Source organism: Balaenoptera physalus (genome assembly GCF_965194825.1).
Source record: "Balaenoptera physalus genome assembly, chromosome: 7".
NCBI lineage: Eukaryota > Metazoa > Chordata > Mammalia > Artiodactyla > Balaenopteridae > Balaenoptera > Balaenoptera physalus.
Genome location: NC_138886.1, coordinates 100,056,562 through 100,079,570, shown reverse-complemented (window position 1 = coordinate 100,079,570; position 23,009 = coordinate 100,056,562). Strand labels below are relative to the sequence as shown.

Sequence of the window (23,009 nt, the reverse complement as noted above, 5' to 3'; positions counted from 1 at the left end):
GCTCCATACTGTAGGTGTCCTTACACCTACAACACTGAGGTGTCCTTACTCACCACCACCTCCCTGCCCTGCTTGTTCCCACTGTCTGCCTGGAGAGAACCCTGCGGAGAACCTCCACCACTGCCCCACTCTTCCTTCTTTTTGGTCTTCCCCCTTACTTGGGGAGATTGCTTGTACACTTCTGCTTTTCCTTCTCCCTTCCCTTTGCCCCTCTTTTACCAAGTCTAATCATACTCCTTTGATGGGACTCTTTCCCTTGCAATCAACTTCATTGCAGTTGTTTTGATTAGTGGTTACTGGCACCATTCCCCTATCAAAAAGAACTAATCAAACACCTGACCTGGTGGGTGGGGATCAATTCCACTATGATGAGCAAAGGAGAGCTGAGAGGACACTGATTTCATAAATGGACTCGTGAATGTTTTAGTTATAAAGAGTTTTGTGTCCCTATACCATTTAGTAATTGTAGGCCTGTGAAACTGAATTTTAAATTAACAAAAACTCTGCATTGTTCAATTCAAAGGATATATGCTACTTACTATTTTGTACCAGAACAAATGTTGAACTGGCACCAAAGATGAATGACACATCCTACCAGCCCTCAACGAGGTCACAGTCCAATGGACTTGATAGGCATGTACATATAACATGCAAGATTTCTTTTATAAATATTGCAGAGGTATAAACCAGGGGAAATTAAGGCATAATTAGGGAGAAACACATGATTTAAGAATCTAAAAAGGCTTACTGGGGGCATTACATTTTATTTTATTATTATTTTATTTTAATGAAGTCCTGTTGCATTTTATATTGAGTTCTATGATCCATTTTGAGATCCATTTAATGTATATGAAAAGTGTAAGGTCTTTGTCTAGATTCATTTTTTTTTAAACATCTTTTAAACATCTTTATTGAAGTATAATTGCTTTACAATGGTGTGTTAGTTTCTGCTTTATAACAAAGTGAATCAGTTATACATATACATATGTTCCCATATCTCTTCCCTCTTGCATCTCCCTGCCTCCCACCCTCCCTATCCCACCCCTCTAGGTGGTCACAAAACACCGAGCTGATCTCCCTGTGCTATGCGGCTGCTTCCTACTAGCTATCTATTTTACATTTGGTAGTGTATATATGTCCATGACACTCTCTCACCCTGTCACATCTCACCCCACCCCCTCCCCATATCCTCAAGTCCATTCTCTAGTAGGTCTGTGTCTTTATTCCCGTCTTGCCACTAGGTTCTTCATGGCCTTTTTTTTTTTTTTCCTTAGATTCCGTATATATGTGTTAGCATACTGTATTTGTTTTTCTCTTTCTGACTTACTTCACTCTGTATGACAGACTCTAACTCCATCCACCTCATTACAAATACCTCCATTTCATTTCTTTTTATGGCTGAGTAATATTCCATTGTATATATGTGCCACATCTTCTTTATCTTTTTTTTTTTTTTCCATGTAGCTGTCCAGTTGTTCCAGCACCAAAATTACACACGGAGAAACAGACAATCTCAATAGGCCTATATCTGTTAAAGGATTTGAAACTATAATTAATAACCTGCCAAAAAGAAAGCACTAGGGCCAGATTGGTTCACTGGTGAATTTTAACAAATATTTTAGGGAAAATGTATGCTTATTCTCTAAAAATAGAACTAGAATGAATACTTTCTAACTCATTCTAGGAAACCAGCATTATCCTAACACCAAAAGCATACAAAGCATTACAAAAAAAAAGGAAAAATTCAGACAAATGAATATAGTTGCAAAAATCCTGAACAAAATATTAGTCAATCAAATCCAACTATGTATGAACAGAATTATACACCATGGGCAAGTGGGATTTATTCCAGGTATACAAGGCTGGTTTAACATAAGAAAACCAACTAGTGTAATTCATCATATAAACAGGTTAAAGAAGAAAAACTATATGGTCCTATTAATAGATCCAGAAAAAGCATTTGACAAATCCAGCATTCATTCATGACAAAAACGTTCAGTAAACTAGAAATAGAAGGGAACTATTGCAACTTAATAATGAGAATTTACAAAACACCTACAGCTAATATATTTATTAGTGAGAAAATAGATGCTTTCTCACTAAGATTAAGAACAAGGCAAGGGGGCTTCCCTGGTGGCGCAGTGGTTGAGAATCTGCCTGCTAATGCAGGGGACACGGGTTCGAGACCTGGTCTGGGAAGATCCCACATGCCGCGGAGCAGCTAGGCCCGTGAGCCACAACTACTGAGCCTGCGCGCCTGGAGCCTGTGCTCCGCAACAAGAGAGGCAACGATAGTGAGGGGCCCACGCACCGCGATGAAGAGTGGCCCCCGCTTGCCTCAACTAGAGAAAGCCCTCACAGAAACGAAGACCCAACACAGCCATAAATAAATAAATAAATAAATAAATAAGAACAAGGCAAGGATATCGCCTCAACACATTTTTTCAACATTGTCCTAGAATTCACAGCTAATATAATTAGACAAAAAAAGGAAATTAAAAGTATATAAATTGGAAAGGAAGAAATAAAACTGTTTTTGTAGATGACATGATCATCTATGTAGGAAATCTCACAGAATCAACAAAAAACTTTGAGAACTAATAAGCAATTATAGCAAGGTTGCAGGATACATTTTTCACATATACAAATTAATTGCTTCCCTGTACACCAGCAATGTACAACTGGGTTTTGAAATTAAAAACACAATATCATTTACATTAACACCCAAAAATGAAATACTTAGGTATAAGTCTAAGAAAATATGTGTAATATCTATATGAGGAAAAACTACAAACCTGTGATGAAAGAAATCAAATAATTTAAACAAATGGAGAGATACTACATGGTCATGTATAGGATCATCAAAATTGTTAAGATGTCAGTTCTTCCCAACTTGATCTACAGATTTAATTAATCCCAATCAAAATCCCAAGTGATCTTGTGGATATTGACAAACTGATTCTAAAGTTTATAATAACCCAGAATGGCTGACACAGTATTGAAGGGAGAGAACAAAGTTGGAGGATTAACATTACCCAAAATCAAGACTTACTATAAAGTTAACAGTAATCAAGACAGTGTGGTATGGGCAAAAGAATAGACAGATAGATCAATGGAACTGAATAGAAAGCCCAGAAACAGACCAAGACAAATACAGTCAACTGATTTTGACAAAAGAACAGAGGCAATATGATGAACAAAGGTAGTCTTTCCAACAAACAATGTTGGAATAACTAGACATCCACATGCAAAAAAAAAAAAAAAAAAGTGAATTTAGAAACAAACCTTACACCTTTCACGAACATTAAGTTAAAATAGAGCACAGACCTAAATATAAAACACAAAGCTATAAAACTTCTGGAAGATAACATGGAAGAAAATCTTCCAACTCTACAACACTCTGGAAAAGGCAAAATTATGGAGACACTAAAAAGATTAGGGGTTGCCAGGAATTAGGGACAAGAGAGGAATGATGAACAGGTAGATTACAAGAATTTTTAGGGCAGTGAAACTATTATGTATGAGATTGTAATGGTCAATACATGTCATTATACATTTATCCAAACCTACAGAACGTACAACACAAATAGTGAACTCTAATGTAAAACTTAATTAACAACAATATATCAGTATTGGTTCATCAATTGTAAAAATGTACCACTAATGCAAGATGTTAATAATTGGGGAAAAGGGAATGGGACGTTGGCAGGAGAATAGAATAAATGGAATCTCTATATCTGCTTAATATTTCTGTAAACCTAACACTGCTCAAAAAAATAAAGTTTCTAATTAAAGAAATAGTGGCAGAGAGAGTTGTAGATTTGTAGCAAAGTGCTGATTCATGAAGGTTTTAGAGATTTAACAAAAATGCAGTAAGTGATTGCTTAGGGCTAGGAGGCTTGTGGGGATAGTAGGGTGATAGGTATGGGATTTCTTCTTGAGGTGACAAAAATGTTTTAAAATTAACCGTCGTGATCACTGCACATATCTGTGAATATACTAAAAACGACTGAATTTTACACTCTAAATGGATGAGTTATAATCATATGTGAATTATATCTTAATAAATCTGGCTAAAAAATTAAATGGCCTAGATCTGTGTTATTAAATTAAATAAACAGCACTTAATAGTTTTTCTATAGCTGAAGTGTATGCTGTAAGGTTCTAACATATGACTTCTTCCCAGGAAGTCAATAATGTTTAAAAGTATAAAATTTCAGAGTTAATATCAGTTTTTTACAGATTTCAATGACAAGAGAATCACAGATGCAAGGGCCAAGAGCCATTAAAATAGTTTCCTTCCAGATCACAGACTAATGAATAAGATTTCCAAATGTCAATATTGATGACACGGAAAAGTATACACTATTAATTTGGAGTGAAGCTGTCAGCATTTCTTTCTGAATGAAAACAATTACAAAACCCTCTTCCCCAAACACACACGTACAAATGCCAAAGAGTGCATCCTCCTTCGTGAAGCTACCAACTCAGCAGCCTTCAATGAAGGGCATACAAAAGATGGAGCGCACTACAAATATCCATTGTTGCCACCACCTCAGTAACAGAGGAGTGGCTTTATCATCGGAAGTAATCGAAAGAAAGAAAGAACAGATGGACGTCTGGTTTATGGGGACTCACACAGTAAGCGTCACCCGAGGTGGAGGGCTTGCCACGGATAGAAATTAGGTGTTAGAAAGAGGGAACATGAGCGCAACAGAGAGGAAGACGGTTTGGAGAAGGGATGCTCCATTATTTTATTCGGTTGTTTTCTTTTGTGATATATGTCTGACAAACTGATTGCACAGAATCGCATTCTCTTACTGAGTGAAACTAATTAGTGTAATTATTTTAAATTGAGGCTATCTTATAAAAAAGCTGAAGAACTCGGGGGCTTCCCTGGTGGCACAGTGGTTTACATCCTGCCTGCTAATGCAGGGAACATGGGTTCGAGCCCTGGTCTGGGAAGATCCCACATGCCGCGGAGCAACTAGGCCCATGAGCCACAATTAGTGAGCCTGCGCGTCTAGGAGCCTGTGCTCCGCAACAAGAGAGGCCACGATAATGAGAGGCCCGCGCACCGCGATGAAGAGGGGCCCCGGCTCGCCGCAACTAGAGTAAGCCCTCGCACAGAAACGAAGACCCAACACAGCCAAAAATAAATTAATTAATTAATTAATTTAAAAAAAAAAGAAAACCCCAAACATGATAAATATCAATACAAAGAAAACCAAGCCTGGGCACATCATACTCAGATTACTGATGAGTAAAGATAAGGAGAAAATCTTTAAAATATCCAGAAAATAAAAGACACAACACATACAGAGGAACAAAAAAAAAAAAAAAAAAAATAATGCTGAAGAACTAAAACCAAAAAAAATGATTTCTTTTGATTCTTTTAAAATATCCTATGAAAAGCTAGCTTTTAATAGTGACTTTAGATCGCTGTTATTTGGGGTATTTTGTACACTCTCTTCTATAGTTTCTAATTCACCTGTGTTTCATCAAGTGAAAAATCACATTTCATTGTACTTGTGCTCCATTTGTTCTCCATATAACATCTCCCCACCCTTGTTTTAGTATTATCTAAGATCTTGGGAGATTTAAATCAAAAACATGTGGATGATTTTGGACTCTAAGCTTGGAGCATCAACCAATTATGTTTGAATTCACGAGACTGAAATAGCTATTGGCAATAGTGTAACCAAGAGAGGAGATCCCTTCTTACACCTCACACATGTACATTTCACATGAGTGCCTTTACTGTAGCTTTATGACAAAGATGTTTAACCACCTGGCAATTAAAACAAAAAACAAAACACTTTGGTGCTCTAAATTCTTGTCATATTCTTCAAACTTATTGTCCTAAAAATATTTGTATAAACAACTGAATTTCAAAGGCATATTTTTAAAAGCTTTCTTATTATATATGCATATAGATCAACTTCTTAAACACTGTAAGCTGTAAGATGGAAGAATTTCTGCATCTAAGTGCATGCTTCTTTTCTTAGACATATTTGCACAATCATTGCAGGCTAAAATTGATGGTGCTCCTGAATGCAAGTTCCCTATAAGGTAAAATTCAGTTTCCTGTACTTCATTCCTATAATCTATAAATATTGAAATGAGGTCACTAGAAGGTAAGTTCATTTAAAAATTTAACTAAATTATTTTTGTAGCACATTGAATATTGTTTATTAGCATATATATTTTAAGGCACTGACTTACATAGGAATGATTCCCAGGGTGAAAACATGTATGTGATGTTTTAGAGAATAAAACAAAATTATTTTTATAACATATGTATATATATAAATGCATATATTAGCCAATATCCATTTGGAAACCTTTATTCTATTCAAACTTAATACTCCACTTCCAAAAAGATATGTCCATGTAAAGTTGATAAAGTTCACCTCTTAAAATATGTCTATGTTTAAAAGAAGTAAAGGTGCACTATACACCAAATTCTGTTATTTAAATTTGTATTTCATATATAAATTGGACTACACTGCATTATGTAATACTCCATAGGTACTGAATAAGTAATAAAAACTAAAAATAGTATTTATCTAGATGATATGATTGACCAGAAGGTATGTCCTGGATTATTATAAATATTTCAAGAGGAGGAGGATTATCTATAAAACATTTTTCATCTGAAGTCCTGGGTCTTATGATATAGATAGAACTTTATCTAAACATGTAGAGTTTCCTGATTTCCTTTGAAGAAATCAGTAAGAAGCTCTTTGAAAAGAAGGAAAAAACAAAACAAAACAACAAAAGCAAGGGGCAAGTTAAAACAGTTTATGTTGCTCTTTGTTTTACTAGATCTTATTTAATTTAAAATCAATTTGAAATCTCTAGTAATATGTAATGTTTACTTAAGTAGAAGCAATTAGACAAATAGTGTTTTAAGTACAGATGTGCCCAGCCACTCTGATAATTCATTTTAAAGACACCTTAAGATAATAGGCTGAGATTTCCAAATAGATTTAGTTACAGGAGGGCTGGCTAACGAAGTCAGTTCTAAAAGTTTGTGCCCTGATATTACAAACACCAATATAAAATATTGCCTATTATCTTTAGATCTCAATTTTGCATTAAGTTTTGGATGTATAACTGTAAAAAGCAACTTTATAATTCAGTGGTATTTGGGGGCAAACTTAATAATATTTTTTCCAGAAAAAAATATAATGGAAGCAAAAAATCTCTATTCAATTGGAATTTTTAAATTTTAGTCACAAAATTAATAGAGGCACATAGTTTAAAAAGTCAAATAGCACTAAAATGTTTACTTTGAAAATTAGCTTTTCACAGAAGCTGTGGAACTTGGTCAAGTCATTTACCTGTCTGTGCTTCAGCTTCCTCATCTGTAAAATGGAGATAATAATATGTCAGATTCACAGAGGTGCTGTGAGGATTAAATGAATTAACGCATGTGAAAGACTTGGTACAATGCCTGGCCATAGCAGGATCTTTATAGATTCAACTATTATTATTACTGTTGCCATCCTCAGAAGTAATCGTCTCGATTCCCATAAACAGTCTCTGTCTCTTTCAGAACAGAATTTTTCCTCCTACTCTCAATTAAATGTAAATCTGTTTGAGGGGAGGCACAGGATATGCATTCATATTTAGTTGAAGTTAAAATTTCAAAATTTGGAACACATCTACCTGATTCCTTTTTCTCATCCTTCTTGATAGAATATGGAATGTTTGTTTTCCTGTTTATCTAATCCAAAATATTCAAAACACTTTCAAGGTCTGTAGAGAACAGACTTGTGGTTGCCATGTGGGGGGGTGGGGGGAAGTACTGGGAGTTTGGGATTAGCAGATGCAAACTAGTACATATAGGATGGATAAACAACAAAGTGCTACCATATAGCACAGGGAACTATATTCAGTATCCTGTGATAAACTGTAATGGAAAAGAATATGAGAAAGAATGCATATATATATATATATATATATGTGTATATATATATATATATGTGTGTGTATATATATATACATATACGCATATATATGTGTGTGTGTATATATATATATATACACACATATATATGTGTGTATATATATATATACATAACTGGATTACTGTGCTGTATAGCAGAAATTAACACAACATTGTAAAGTCAACTATACTTCAAGAAAATAAATTAAAACAAAAAACTCTTTCAGGGTCTGAATAATAATCATCTTTCAGAATTGAGCCTGAATTTACAGCTGGACTTACACATATATCTTTCTATCTCAAAATATATTTTATAGAGGTAAGTCATTGTCTCAGTTTTTGTCATTACTTATAAGCTTATGTTTTGATAGAGTTTATATGGAAATACCATGTGGCATAACTGCCTATTTCACACCCTAGGAGGTGGGAAGGGTATAAGGACTCATCATCATCGACCCAGATTCTCATCTGATTCAACTAATTGGCATTTCAGTCTCACAAGCAACATTTGAAATTTTTATTGCAAGGAACTAATGGGATGAAGAACAACACAAGTAATCAAATCAAATAAAGGCATCTGCTGGAGTGGGATCCCAGGGTCCCACCCCACAGCTTTTTATGGAGAATTTTGTTTTCATGGAAAGGCCAGAATTCCCTAGGGGTGGAGTTTCATGATCAGAAAGTAAAGAAAAACCTCTATGTGTTATTAATATCAACACACAAAATAATACAACTGCATTACACATTTCTCAATTTAGAATAAGGATAGCATGTATGAACATGTTTTGGGAAGGTTATTGAAATTCTCTAAATCACTTTGATATCCTTAAGTTTCTTAAGGCATTTATCAAAACTCCACAAGAACAGAACTCTTCGTTGTTGTTTGAGTCAATAAAAATCTGACTCAACTTCTATTTTAGGTCACAGATTTTTAATGGAGTAAACCAGGATTTCCTTCGTAATGAAACTACAAGGCCTGCACTATACTGCAATTCAGTAAACTCTGAATTATAAATGCTAAAATTCCTTTTGACAGTAAGGAGTAGCATAATTCTTTGTTGGGAGCAACATTATTGGACAATTTTTCTTAAGAAACGGAGAATTTATTAAAGCATCTTATGGGCTCACAGAATCAATAAGAGGCTGAAGGACTGGGCTTGGGAAATAAGTAGAAACCAAATACCCCTGGATCAAGGGTGGGAGTGGGTGAGGGGGCAGGACCATATTTGCCTTTTGGCTGGACCCTGCTGCCCCCTTTATTTTTGCCTGTTCAGGACCAACCAAGAGCTAACAATCCTCTTATTTTTAGTTTTTTTTGAGGAACCTCCCCTACTTCTGGGTATATAGTTAATGGAATTGAAATCAGGATCTCATTAAGATTTCTGCACTCCTACATTCACTGCAACAATATTATTCACAATAGCCAAGATGTGGAAGCAACCTAAATGTCCATCAACAGACGAATGGATAAAAGATATGTGAGATGTATATAATGGACTATTATTCAGTGTTAAAAAAGAAGGAAATCCTGCCATTTGTGACAACATGAATGAATGTGGAAAAATTATGCTAAGTGAAATAAGTCAGACACAGAAGGGCAAATACTACATGATACCACTTACGTGAGGAATCTAAAATCGTCAAATCACAGAAGCACAGAGTAGAATGGTGGTTGGCAGGGGCTGAGGGGAGGGGGAAAAGAGAAGGTGTTAGTTAAAGGGAACAAAGTTCCAGTTATGCAAGATGAATAAGTCCTAGAGATCTTCTGTACAGAATAGTGCCTCTGGTTAGTAACACTGTACGTGCTCTTAAAAATTTGCTAAGGGGATAGATCTTATGTTGTGTTCTTATCCCAAAATAATAATAATAAGAAGAAGAAGAAGAAGAAGAAGGAGAAGAAAAAGGGTGGAAGAAAAAAACAACAACCTGCTTAACACAGAGTGCAGGTCACAGCCCCACTCTCATCTGCAGGTGAAGTGGTTTCCACAGTAGCAGGAAACACGCTGCCTCTCAATAGGAAATCACATCTGGGTTAATTCCGCAGAGTCAGGGGCGGGTGGGTACTGGACAGTCGAAAAATAACAAGCACAGTTTCCCAGATTTACATCTATTCATGTACATGAAACAGGCTGGGACCTGGGAGCCTTTGCTGCAGTGCTGCAGTGCTTGCACCTGGACAAATGTCTCTTAGAGCAACAAAATGCAAAGAAACTATAAGGGACTAAAAATAACTGCGTGCATGCACAGTTGGGGCAAATTCTGGACAAAAGATACAGAAAGACCAAAAAAGCCCAACTGCCACTTCTGAAGAGCTAGAAGCAAAAACGGGGGTCGGGAGCAAAGGCTGGGTTCTGTGCATGCCCCCTGCACTCAGCACCACCAAAGGGGTGGGCAGACCACCTAAGTCACCCCTCCGGCCCAACCCCGGGACACACCACTACCTCCCCCCCATATAAGGAACCAGCTGCCCCCACCCCCACCCCCAGGAAGCAAGCAAGGGAACCTGTTGCTTGTTCTCGCTCCCCCTGCTGCAGCAGGGGTCCCAATAAAGCTTTGCCTGAATTTCTTGTCTGGTCTCTGATCAATTTCTGTTGATAAAGGAGGCCAAGAACCCTGGTCAGTAACATACACACTTCAAATTCCAGAAATTGTAAGTCTTGCTGAACACAATTCTCTTTCAGATAAGGAAGGGTACCACCCACTCACCAAAGGCAGAAAACCTCAAGTCTCTGCATCCAGCCCCAATCCTAGGGTCTCTGGATGTTGTCTAATCCTCCTCTAAGACGGTCACAGGCACATCTACATCATCAGAAACCCACAGAGTAATGGTGAATGTAACCATCACTATAGTGGTCTATATAGAATGGTCTGACAAGGGAAAGGGATGGGGGAGGAAAATGAGTTATGGAGCATGGAAGGAAACATGTGTAGGCATGTGCTTCTGCATCATTCGTGATACTGTGACGTCCCTCAGCCACTCTCTGCTCCATGGTCACCTTGTTCTCAGCCAGCACCAGGCTCATTGGTGTCTTCACTTGGTGACATGATCCAGACCTTCATTTCTGAAGGAACTGAGACCTTCACAGCCCAGCCAATGTGGTGTTGTTGCCTCTTGAATTTTCATAAGCTATAGATGTAGGGAGGCAGGACACAAGATCCCTTTGATCATCAGAAAGGATTTCTCCCACCCATCTCATAACACTTTTTTCCCAGCTTGCCTAGTGATCAGCAGAGCCCAGGATGCCAGGGGCAGCATCAGCTTTAATTCAGTGGAGCCACTGTTGTGCCAGCTGGTGGACGCATCCCTCCTATGGGTCAGACCATCTCTAAGTAATCAGAGTTGCAACTTAGTGACAGGAAGAAAAGGGTTTGTAAGCAGGTCATTAAATGGTTCACAAGTGAAAGTGGAAGTGGTCACTAGTTCAGAAGAATAGTCAGGTCCTATAAAACAATGTGTCACAGAAATGGTCAAGATGTATATATACACACTACTATATATAAAATAGATAACCAATAAGAACTTACAGTATAGCACAGGGAACTCTACTCAATACTCTGTAATGACCTATATGGGAATAGAATCTAAAAAAGAGTGAATACATGTATATGTATGACTGATTCACTTTGCTGTACAGCAGAAAGTAACACAATGTTGTAAATCAATTATACTCCAATAAAAATTAATTAACAAAAATAAATGATACCAATCAAAAAAAAAAGAAAAAAGAAAGATGTGACCCAGGGTACTGCTTCTGCCACTGAAGAGCTCTAGCTCAGCTGCCCTGGACCCATCCATATAGCTGGACAGGCCATTGCTCCTGCCTGCTGTGGTGCCCCCCTCCCCCAAGAACTCCACAACTGCAATCACAACAATAAAATCCGACTGCTTCTTAATCTTTTCCCCACTTGTTTCACGACTCTCAGTCTTGGGTTGCAGGATCCCTATGGCTGAGCCCAAGGTTCAGGCCCTCACACTGGCTGCCAGAGGCACCAAGAAGGGGAATCTGCTCCCTTCATTCATTGTCATTCTGAATGAGTTGATACACCTAATTGTTGTATTTTCATGTCTTCCCAGAAGAAAGCTGTCAAGGAACAGCCTATTGTAAACAAACTCTATTTAGAGTATAAGTGAAGAACCAAATTAAAAAAAGAATCCTAAGCTTCAGTTAAATCAATAAATAATAAACACATACATACATATGTACATACATCAAAAGAAGAAGAGAACGTAACAGTTTATCCTCCAACTGACACATGAATACATTCCTTACTCTCAGCAGGTTCATAGAAGCAAACAGGGACCCCTGAGAGACTCAGGCCCTGTGCTCTCATTTTCCTTTTTAGTGCCAATGAAACAGCCTCCAAAGTGCTCACATGGTTAATTATTGGCAGAACTAGAGTGAAGATGCCACACTAAATATTGAGCTTCCTGGGAACACCATCCAAGCCTTACACATCCACCGCAAGTCACACGGTGCCTGTCACATAGTAAGCCCTAAATATTTTGTACTAAATGACCGAGTCCACACACTTTCCAATATATTAAGCTTTATGTACCTCCATTAATAAGCATTTCACAGTTAAGGATTGAATTTTAGACTTCCATTCCCCTCATCTCCTTAATTCCATGCTAACTGAAAGATAGCACCTTGAGAACACAGGAATTCTAGACATTCTGGTGATTCAAGTCATGTTGCAAAAGCAGAATTGTTGCAGGTTTTTTTCCTTCCTCAAATAATACTTGGCACAGAAAAAGCACACGGATGCAGCACACTGCATTTTCCCCTGCCAGCAGCTCGCTCATGGAGCATCTACTCATGAAAACACAATTTTTAAAATTTATTTATTTATTTTATTGAAGTATAGTTGATTTACAATGTTGTGTTAGTTTTAGGTGTACAGCAAAGTGATTCAGTTATACATACATATATATATATATATATATATATATATATATGCACATATACATATACATATTCTTTTGCAGATTTTTTCCCATATAGGTTATTACAAAATATTGAGTGTTTTCCCTGTGCTGTACAGCAAGTCCTTATGAAAACATTTTAATACCCAGATAGATAACCACTTACAGGTATTACAAGGATACCATTCAAAATAGGGAACAGTAAGTGACTCCTTCACATTAGGTCAGGCAGAGTTTTCTCATTTACTTTTTAAGTGGTTTTTATTGATTTTGTTTTGTTTTGTTCTGTTTTATTTTGCCTAAGAACTAGTGGGACAGAATCATTGAATGCGTAAGCTGAAAGGACTCTGGACCAGTCCTCTAATGGAACAGATGAAGAGAACTCACCCAGAGACCAAGGACCTGGCCAGCACTCCTATCCCAGGGCTTTATCACCACCACACATGGTCTCAGGGGCCACGTTCATTGAATGCCTACCACTTGGTCTGTATCATATTTGATTTTACAGAGAAATAAGTCACCTTTTCCTCCCTATTGCAGAAGGTATTCTTGTGACTTTGATAGTGAGAATGCATTTAAGAAATTTTTAAAGCACATCTTTCCAAATGCGAATATGAATATGTGGATGTTTTTGGTCTTGTACATTCAATAATATGAAACTACAGTGACTGAAAGAGTATAACTAAAGTAGGAAAGAACACTCTCTTTTCTCCCTAAAAATGTGTCAGAATCATTGCACTTATAAAAGCCTGGAATCACAAAAGTCATTGATGAAAAATATGATTGGGATAGCTCCAATTAGATACTTTCTACAATAGTTTTCTTTCCTCTTTCTCAAGTATTTTAAGCTACAGAGAAGCTCCTTAACTGTAATAGGGTTCATGGAAGACTGACTCTTCAGAGCTGAGCAGAGCCCAGGCTGCCCTCAAGCGCATGTGTGGGAGAGATGCTCTCAGTTCAAGGCAGGCTTTCTGTGCCCTGAAATCTGGCTAAAGCTGCACAGTGCTACAAAGACAACTTGTGAGGAAAGAGCGGGGAGTGTGCAGGAAAGCAACAGAACTTGGCTCTCACGGAAGATCACGGTACAGGGGCCAAATAGTCTGGGTTGGGCCTGGTCCCCAGTCCCCAGCAAACTTGGAAACACCACGAAATCACTTCAGAGTCTCTCAAACAATATGTCACTGTGAAGTCTTTAAATTCTATACCAGCTCTGTAACTCTTTATTTTCATCGCTTAATCCAGGGGTCCCCAACCCACTGTGCGAGGCCTGTTAGGAACCAGGGGGCACAGCAGGAGGTGAACAGTGGGGGTGAGAGAGAGAGAGAGAAGCTTCATCTGTTGCTCCACACTGCTTGCATCACCACCTGAATCACGCCCGCCACTGTAGCTCACATTACTGCCTAAACCATCCCCCCTGCTTCCGTGGAAAAAACTGTCTTCCACGAAACTGGTCCCTGGTGCCAAAAAAGTTGGGGACCGCTGGAATCGGTTTGCCACAATTTACCATGCAGCCTCTTGTAATTCTCATTAGGTTTCAGCAGCTTTGGACTTGTCACTTACCTTGACATCGGAGCTCTACAAAATTGTCTAAATTAATGAAAAATTCCATAGAGCATGATATCACGTATCTTAAGAGACTGCCTTTCTGTTCATGTTATTCATTGGTTACTAGACTTATCTACCTGTGGTTAACCTATCTCAAAATTTAGCAAACATTATTCAGCAGAAACGAATGTTTCTAATACAGTGTGTCAAAAATTACATTAAATTTTCCCCAAGATATAGTCCCTAAAACAATTTTTGCTTCTCTTATTATGTTACAAATGATAAAATGACTGCCTGAAAGTTGAAGTTGTCTTGAAGAGTTTAGCACCCTCAAAAAAACACTTCTATATAGACTTTTTCTTATTTGAACACATTACTTTTTTTAATGATTTCTTCTGAAATAATTATAAACTGACAGGAAGTTGCAAAAATAGGACAGTAAAGCCCCAAGTAATCTTCATCCGGTTTTCCTAATTGGTTACATTTTATGTAACAATAGGATACTATCAAAGCTGGGAAATTGACATTGCTACAAGGTATATGTGTGCCATATTATCACATGTGTTGCCACCACCAAGATCAAGATACATAACTGTTCCATCACCACAAAGATCTCCCTCCTGTTACCCCGATATATAGTCACATTTACCTTCCTCCCACCCTGGCCCCCATGCACCATCCCTAAAACTTGGCAACCACTTATCTGTCTCCTTCTTTGTCATCTTGAGAATGCTATATAAATGTATTCATATAATATGTGACCTTCAAACACCAACCTCAAATGTTGGCTTTTTTCACCCAGCATGTTTTTTGAGATCCATCCAAGTACTTGCATGTATCAGTAGTTAATCCTTTTTACTGTTAAGTAGTGTTTCATAGTATTAATGTACCACGGTTTGTTTAACCATTCACTTATTCTAGAACATTTTTATTGTTTCTAGTTTGGGACTATTACAAACAAAGCTGCTAGAAACAATCATGTAGAGATATTTGCATGGACATAAAATTTAATTTCTCTGGGATGAACGTATATGATACTTTTGAACATTTTTGGAAAACCAGTGTATATAATTATGTTGTTCTGTTGCTTCTTATGTCACTGAAAGAAAAGGATGAACTTGGTGATTTGAACTCCCAGCTCAAGTGCCACATAAATGACCATGTGCCCTGAAGGAGACCACTGTCTCCTGTAGCTACAGGGCTGGAAATCAAGCACAGAACCTCATCGTGCGACTGGTTGAATTACAATGCAAGTTGAACTCCCAGTTTTGAAGGGCATCTACTGTTGAATCAATGTGAGGGCATTGGTTGGGAAAGAACTGGATCTTATAAGTCGGGATGGGGACCCGTGGGAAGATCCTGATGAAGCTGGGGATACTGAGCCCCTAAACTGTGATGAATCTTTTATCACCAGTGGTCCTGGCCTCCCCGGCCCCAGCAGAGATGGCTTCCTCAACCCCAGTGGAAGCGGCCTCTCTACATACAGGGTATCAGCCTTTCCATCTCCTTCTGAGGGGATTAACCCTGCATTGCCTGAGGAAAGGGTCATAGCCTCCCCTGACGCAATTGTCATGTAACATAATTATTAGTCTCCTCAGGACCCACCCCTACCACCCCACCTTACTTCTGGACCTTTAACTAGACTCAAGCTCAGCAGGTCCCTAAAGGTGGGATACAATCTGTGACTCATGAGGAAGTGCATTACATTCCAAAATAATGACTTCCATTTTCTAAGTTACACAGACAAAATCTTGGGAAATGTGTGGGAATAAGTACTAAAGGGGTGGGAAAATGGAAGAAGGAATTCCTTATAAGGTTGAATGAGGCTGAATGTATGGGCTCACTAAATAGGGCTTCTGCATTTACTGTTGCAGCTTGAGGAATTACAAAGGGCTCTAGCAGTTTTGTTGGTTGGTTGGCTGAAACATAGGCCAAAAGGTGGCCCCCCATGAGTACCCTGGAAATGCTGGACTTGCCTCAGTTTAAGCTAGAGAAGAACTTCAGAGGCTTAGGGATAGAGGAATGTTAGAGTAGATTTGCCACTTAAAACCTGCTCACCTGACTGGGGGGTTCCAGAAGTTTTACCTTCCATTAATACTGTGAGGAATAAATCTATGAGAGGATCCCCAATATCCTTTGTGGACAAAGAATGTCACCTGCCATACCAGTAAACAAAGGATCTTGCAGCCACCAAGCCACCAGCCACTGCAGCCACCCCTGATAGTGCACCCTGAGGGGATTTAAGATGTAGAACAGGATACTGGCCCTAGATAGTTTAGGTGCATATCAAAGGAATAATTTTATTAAGCCCAGATTCTTACATCTTCCCATACATAGAAGAGTGTTAAAATCGTTAACTTGAGATGTCTGGTTTTCCTTTAATTAGCAGGAAAGTTTTGATGTTTGATTACTTGGGTTTTTTTTGCAAAACTCCTATATATCCTGTTTCTCTTTGGAACTGTCCCCAGAGCTATCTGAGAGGCTGTATCCCAGGCTTAAGTCCTCAGTTATGTTCCAAATGCAACATAATTTTCAACTTTTAAGTTGTGCATTTTTTTTCAGTTGACACCTTGAATACTCTATGGTTGCTTTCTCTGTAGATCAGACCTCACAGTGGGAAATGCAGTCACTGCATTGGGAAAGCTAAATGCAAAGAGGGTAATTGAATCCTGAGGTGGTAGGGGCCAAGTGACAATATTCAACCACTGAAGGCAAAGTGGACATGGTTACCTTAATGTACAGCAGAGTCAAAGCAGCAATCAGAATAGTCTGACTCATGCTGACTTATGGTGTTGATTAATTGCTCATGGTGTTCCTAGAAGTGAAATAGATAGGAAGCCTACTAAATTTGTACTTCTCTGTATAAGCAGAAAAGTTCTAGGTCAAGTGAATAAAAGTCGAACCTAAATCATAAAAACAGAGAGTCACATCCCTTCAATACATTCCTAGACATGAGCCAGTTTATGGATCCCGAACCCCTGGAATGAAGGAGAGGCTGGGCCCCATTGAGGAAGGACCCCAGTGCACTCTGAAAGTTTATACTGTCAATTCTTGCCCCAGCCTTCCCCAGAATGATGTTTGGCATTTTACCAGAGTAACTGTGCATTGGGGAAAAGGAAATTATTAGACCTTTTGGGGAACAACGGACTCTGGCTTTGAAATGATACTAATTCCAAGAGACCTAAAACATTGCAGGGGCCCAAAAGTCAGAGTAGAGGTTCTGGAAGTCAAGGGACTAATGGAGTTTTCGCTCAGTTCTGTCTCACCATGGGCCCAATGGTTCTCCAAACCAATCATGTGGTTATTTCTCCAGTTCTGGAATGTATACTTGGTATAGACATATTTAGCAGCTGGCAGATTCTCCACATTTGTTCCCTGACCTGTGGAGGGAGGGTTATTATGATGGGAAAGACGAAGTAAAAGCCAGGAGAACTGCCTCTACCTAGGAAAACAATAAATAAAATTTAATACCACATTCATGGAGGGACTGCAGAGTTTACGGCCAGCATCAAGGACTTGAAGGAGGCAGGGGTGGTGATTCCTACAACATCCTATCTGGCCTGTGCAGAAGAGAGATGGATCTTGAGAATGACAGTAGATTATCATAATCTTAACCAGGTGGTGACTCCAATTGTAGCTGTTGTTGCAGATGTGGTTTCATTGCTTGAGAAAGTTAACACTCACCCTGGTAAATGGTATGTAAGTATATGGATTTGGTCTGGAAAATGCCTTTTTATCCATCCCTGTCCATTAGGCCCACCAGAAGCAGATTGCTTTCAGCTGGCAAGGCCAGTAATACACCTTCACTGTCCTACCTCATGAGTATATCAACTTTCCAGCCTGATGCCATTATTTAGTTTGCTAGAAAATACACCTGACTCTCCCTTCCATAAGATATCACACTGGTCTATTACATTGCTGACACTATGCTGGTTGGATCTAGTGAACAAGCAGTAGCAACTACTCTAGATTTGTTGGTAAGGTATTTATGTGTCAGAGGACAGACAATAGATAAGACAAAATGCCATGGCCTCCTACATCAGTGAGATTTCTAGGGGCCCAGTGGTATGAGCCATGTCAAGATATCCCTTCTAAGGTGAAGGATAAGTTGTCGTCTCTGACACCTCCTACAACCAAAGCACAGGCACAGCTCCTAGTGATTTCTTTGGGTTTTGGAGGCAACATATTCCTCATCTGGATGTGCTACTCCAGACTTTTTAATGAAGTGACTCCAAAAGCTGCTAGTTTAGGATGGAACCCAGAACAAGAGAAGGCTGTGTAACAGGTCCAGGCTGCAGTGCAAGCTGCTTTGCCACTTGGGCCATAATATCCAGAAGACACAATGGTGTTGACATGTCTGTGGCAAATAAGGATGCTGTCTGGAGCCTTTTGAAGGCCCTCATAGGTGAATCAAAGCACAGGCCTTAAGAACTGTGGAGCAAGGCCCTTCCATCATTTTGGTAATTAGTCTCCTTTTGAGAAACAAGAGGTCTGCTACTGAACTTTGTAGAGACTGAACACTTAACCTTGGGCCATCAAGTTACCATGTGACCTGAGCTGCCCATCATGAACTAAGTGGTATCTTAACCACCAAGCCATAACAGAGGACATGCACTGCAGCACTCCATCGTCAAATGGATATGGTATATATGTGATCAGGCCAGAGCAGGTCTTGAAGGCACAAGTAAGTTCCATGCAGAAGTAGCTCAAAGGCCCACAGTCCTCACTTCTGCTACACTACCTTTTCTCTCCCAGCCTGCACCTATGACGTCAAGGGGACTTCCCTACTATTAATTGACGGAGGGAGACTCAGGCAGGCCTGGTTTACAAATGGTTCTGCACAATATGCAGGCACTACCCAAAAGTGGATAGCTACTGCCCTCAGCCCCTCTCTGAGACATCTCTGAAGGACAGTGGTGAAGAGAAATCCTCCCAGTGGGCAGAACTTGAGGCCATGCACCTGGCTGAGGGAGAAACACTTGGAAGGAGAAATGGTCAGACACGCTGGGTGGTCAGGAATTGAAAAAAGCATGACTGGAAAGTTGGTCATAAAGAAAATTGGGGAAGAGGTATGTGAACAGATTTCTCTGAATAGTTGAAAAACATGAAGATATTTGTGTCTCATGTGAATGCTCATCATCAAAGGGTGATCTCAGCAGAGGAGGATTTTAATTATCAAGTAGATAGGATGACCTGTTCTCTGGAGACCAGTCAGCCTCTTTCCCCAGCCACCCCTGTCATTGCCCAATGGGCTCATCAACAAAGTGGCCATGGTGACAGGGACGCAGGTTACGCATGGGCTCAGCAATATCGACTTCCACTCATCAAGGCTGACCTGGCTACAGCCACTACTGAATTCCCAATCAAAAAGAATCAACCAGCAGCAGAGACCAACAGTGGGCCCTCAATATGGTGTTATTCCCCGGGTGATCAGCCAGCTAGTCAGTGGCAGACTGATGACACTGGACAGCTTTCATTGTGCAAGGGGCAGTATTTTGTTCTTATTGGAATAGACATTTGCTCTGGGTACAGATTTGCCTTTCCTGCATACGTCACTTCTGCGTAACTACCATCCATGATCTTACAGAATGACTTATCATTGTCATGGGATTCTGCAAGCATTGCTCAAGATCAAGGAATACATTTCACAGCAGATGAAGTGAGGCAATGGGCCCTTGGAATTCACTAGTCTTACCTGAAGCAGCAGGCTTGATAGAATGGTGGAATGGCCTTCTGAAGACTCAGTTACAGGGCTGGCTATGTGACAATACCTCTGCTTGTCCCAGGGCAAGGTTCTCCAGAGGGTTGTATATGCTCTGAATTGGAGTCCAATATATGGTCCTCTTTCTTCCATAGCCAGGATTCTCGGGTCCAGGAATTTTAAGGGACAAAAATGAGAATAGTTATTTTCAACTCTTCAGTATTATCCCTAGTGACCCACTATCAAATTTTTGCTTTTTGTTCCTGTGACCTTATGCTCTGCTGGTCTGAGTTCCAAAGGGGAAAATGCTTCTACCAGGAGACACAGCAATGATTCCAAAGAACTGGGAGTTAAGACTAACACCCAGCTACCTTGGGCTCCTCATGCCTCTGAATCAACAGACAAAGAAGGAAAGTAAAGTGTTTGTTGATACAAGGATACTATTTGCGGACTACTCTTCCACACGGAAGTAAGGAAAAGTGTATCTGGATATAGTAGATCGCTTAAGGCATCCCTTAGTATTACCATGTCCTTTGATTAAGCTCAGTGGAAAACTACAACAACCCAGTCTAGGCAGGGCTACTAATGACCCAGACTATTCAAGAAGGAAGGATTTGGTCACCCACCAGGGAAGAACCACGATCTGCTGAGGTGCTTGCTGAAGATAGAAAGAATACAGAATGGGTATAAGAAAGTAGTTACAAAGACCAGCTATAACTGACCACTTACAGAAACGAGGACTGTAATTGTCATGAGTACACCATTTTTTTTTGCTATGAATATATTTGTGTTAAGTGTGTATTTGTTTTTTCTCTCTCATATTCCCTTATTATGTAACATGAGTTGTATTGATTTTATATCATAATATGGAAGTACTCTTAATTTTACATTATAGTACTTTAAGTTATATCACAAGGATTTACCTCCTCTTCTGGGGATAGGGTTAGTGTATTTTGATTGGACTCAGAATTGTTGTATCATATTAAGTGGAATTAAGACCTTGTTATTGTCTTATTTGGGGATTAAGTAAGATTTGAGGAGATGCATATGGGTGTCATGTTGACACAGGGTCGACTTGTGATGATTAGTTTCATGTGTCAACTTAACTGGCTATGGGGGACCCAGATTAAAAATTATTTCTGGGTATATTTTGTGAGGGAATTTCCAGGTGAAATTAGCATTGAAATTGGTGGACTCAGTAAAGTTGATTGCCCCCCCCCCCAGTGTGGGTGGACATCATCCAGTCTGTTGAGGGCTTGAATAGAACAAGAGCTGGGGGAAGGAAGAATTTGCCCCTTTTTCCTGCCTCATGGTGTGAGGTGAGATATTTCATCTTCTCCTGACCTCAGACTGGAATTTATATCACCACCTCCCCTGGTTCTCAGGCCATTGGACTAGGATTGAATTATATCACTAGCTTTCTGGGGTCTCCAGCTTACAGATGGCAGACTGTGGGATTTCTCAGCTTCCATTATCATAAGAGCTAATTCCCTGTTACAAACACATGCATGTATTCTATAGGTTCTGCTTCTTTGGAGAATTCTGACTAATACAACATGTATTCACCACTGTAATATCACACAGAATACTTTTACTGACCTAAGAATCCCCTGTGTTCCACCTATTCAACCTACTCTTCCCTTCCTCCTCCCAAACCCCCAACAACCACTGATCTTTTTATGGTCTCCATAGCTTTGCCTTCTAAAATATCATATAGTTAAGAATTATACAGTACGTAGCCCTTTCAGATTGGTTTATTTCACCTAGTAATATGCATTTAAGTTCCTCCATGTCTTTTCATGGGTAGTTTATTTCCTTTTATTGCTGAATAATATTCCATTGTATGAATGTGGAACAGGTTTTTGTTTGTTTGTTTGTTTGTTTTTAATCTATCCATCTATGGAAGGGCACCTTGGTTGCCTCTAATTTTTGGCAATTATGAATAAAGCTGCCACAATCATTCATGTGCAGGCTTTTGTATGGACGTAAATTTTCAGCTCTTTGGGGTATATACCAAAGAGCTTGATTGCTGCATTTTATGGTAAATGTATATTTACTCTTTTATTAAACTGCCAAAGTGTCTTCCAAAGAGTCTGTACCATTTTGCATTCCCTACAGCAATCATGAGAGTTCCTATTGCTCTGCATCCTCACCAGCATTTGGTGTTGTCAGTGTTCTGAATTTTTGTCCTCTTCATAGCTGCATAGTGGTTTCTCATTGTTGTTTTAATTTGCAGTTCTCCAAACACATAAGGTGTTGAGCATCTTTTCATATGCCTATTTGATATTTTATATCTTCTTTACTGAGGTGTCAGTTTAGATTTTTTGTCCACTTTTAATCAGGTTGTCCTCTTTTTTTAGTGGTAAGCAGTAAGTGTTCTTTGTATATTTTCATACCAATCCTTTATCTGATTTGTCTTTTACAAATTTTTTCTCCCCATCTATGACTTGACTTCCCATTCTCTTGATATTCATATCTTTTTAAAGTTTTTTTTCTTTTCTTTGTGTGTTTATTTTGAATAATGTATATTGCTTTTTGTTCAGTTAACTAATTCTTTTCTGCAATGTCTAATCTACTGTTAATTCTATCCAATGTACTTTTAATCTCAGCTATTTTAGTTTTAATCTCTAAAACGTTGATTTGCTTTTTTAAAAATACCTTCCTTTACGTGTCCAATCCCTCCTGTAGCTTCTTGAAAATATGAAATATAATTATAATATCTACTTTAGTTTTGTTGTCCACTAATGCTTTAATTTTTCTATTTCTGGGTCAGTTTTAATTAGGTTTTTTTTCCCCTTCATTGTGGTTCTATATTCCTGCTTCTTGATATACCTGGTAATTTTTTTATTGGATGACAGTCACTGTAGATTTTCCTTTTCTGGTGC

The 23,009-nt window shown here is 38.9% G+C and overlaps 1 protein-coding gene and 1 long non-coding RNA gene across 3 annotated transcripts in view; one reads left to right on the top strand and one right to left on the bottom strand.

Annotated features, from left to right (window-relative positions):
- The window catches only part of LOC309665098 (contactin-associated protein-like 3), a 239,849-nt gene extending 217,076 nt beyond the window's left edge, over positions 1-22,773 (bottom strand). For both annotated transcript variants that reach the window (XM_082471232.1, XM_082471233.1), the window contains exon 1: positions 20,119-22,773. In XM_082471232.1, coding sequence (XP_082327358.1) covers positions 20,119-20,277 — 159 coding nt within the window. In that variant the 5' untranslated portion in view covers positions 20,278-22,773. The remainder of the gene's footprint in view (positions 1-20,118) is intronic.
- LOC309665157 lies at positions 8,018-13,410 on the top strand. Its single transcript, XR_014266247.1, has 2 exons — positions 8,018-8,273; positions 13,183-13,410. It is a non-coding gene; the product is annotated as an uncharacterized lncRNA (long non-coding RNA).
- Positions 22,774-23,009: the final 236 nt, after the last annotated feature.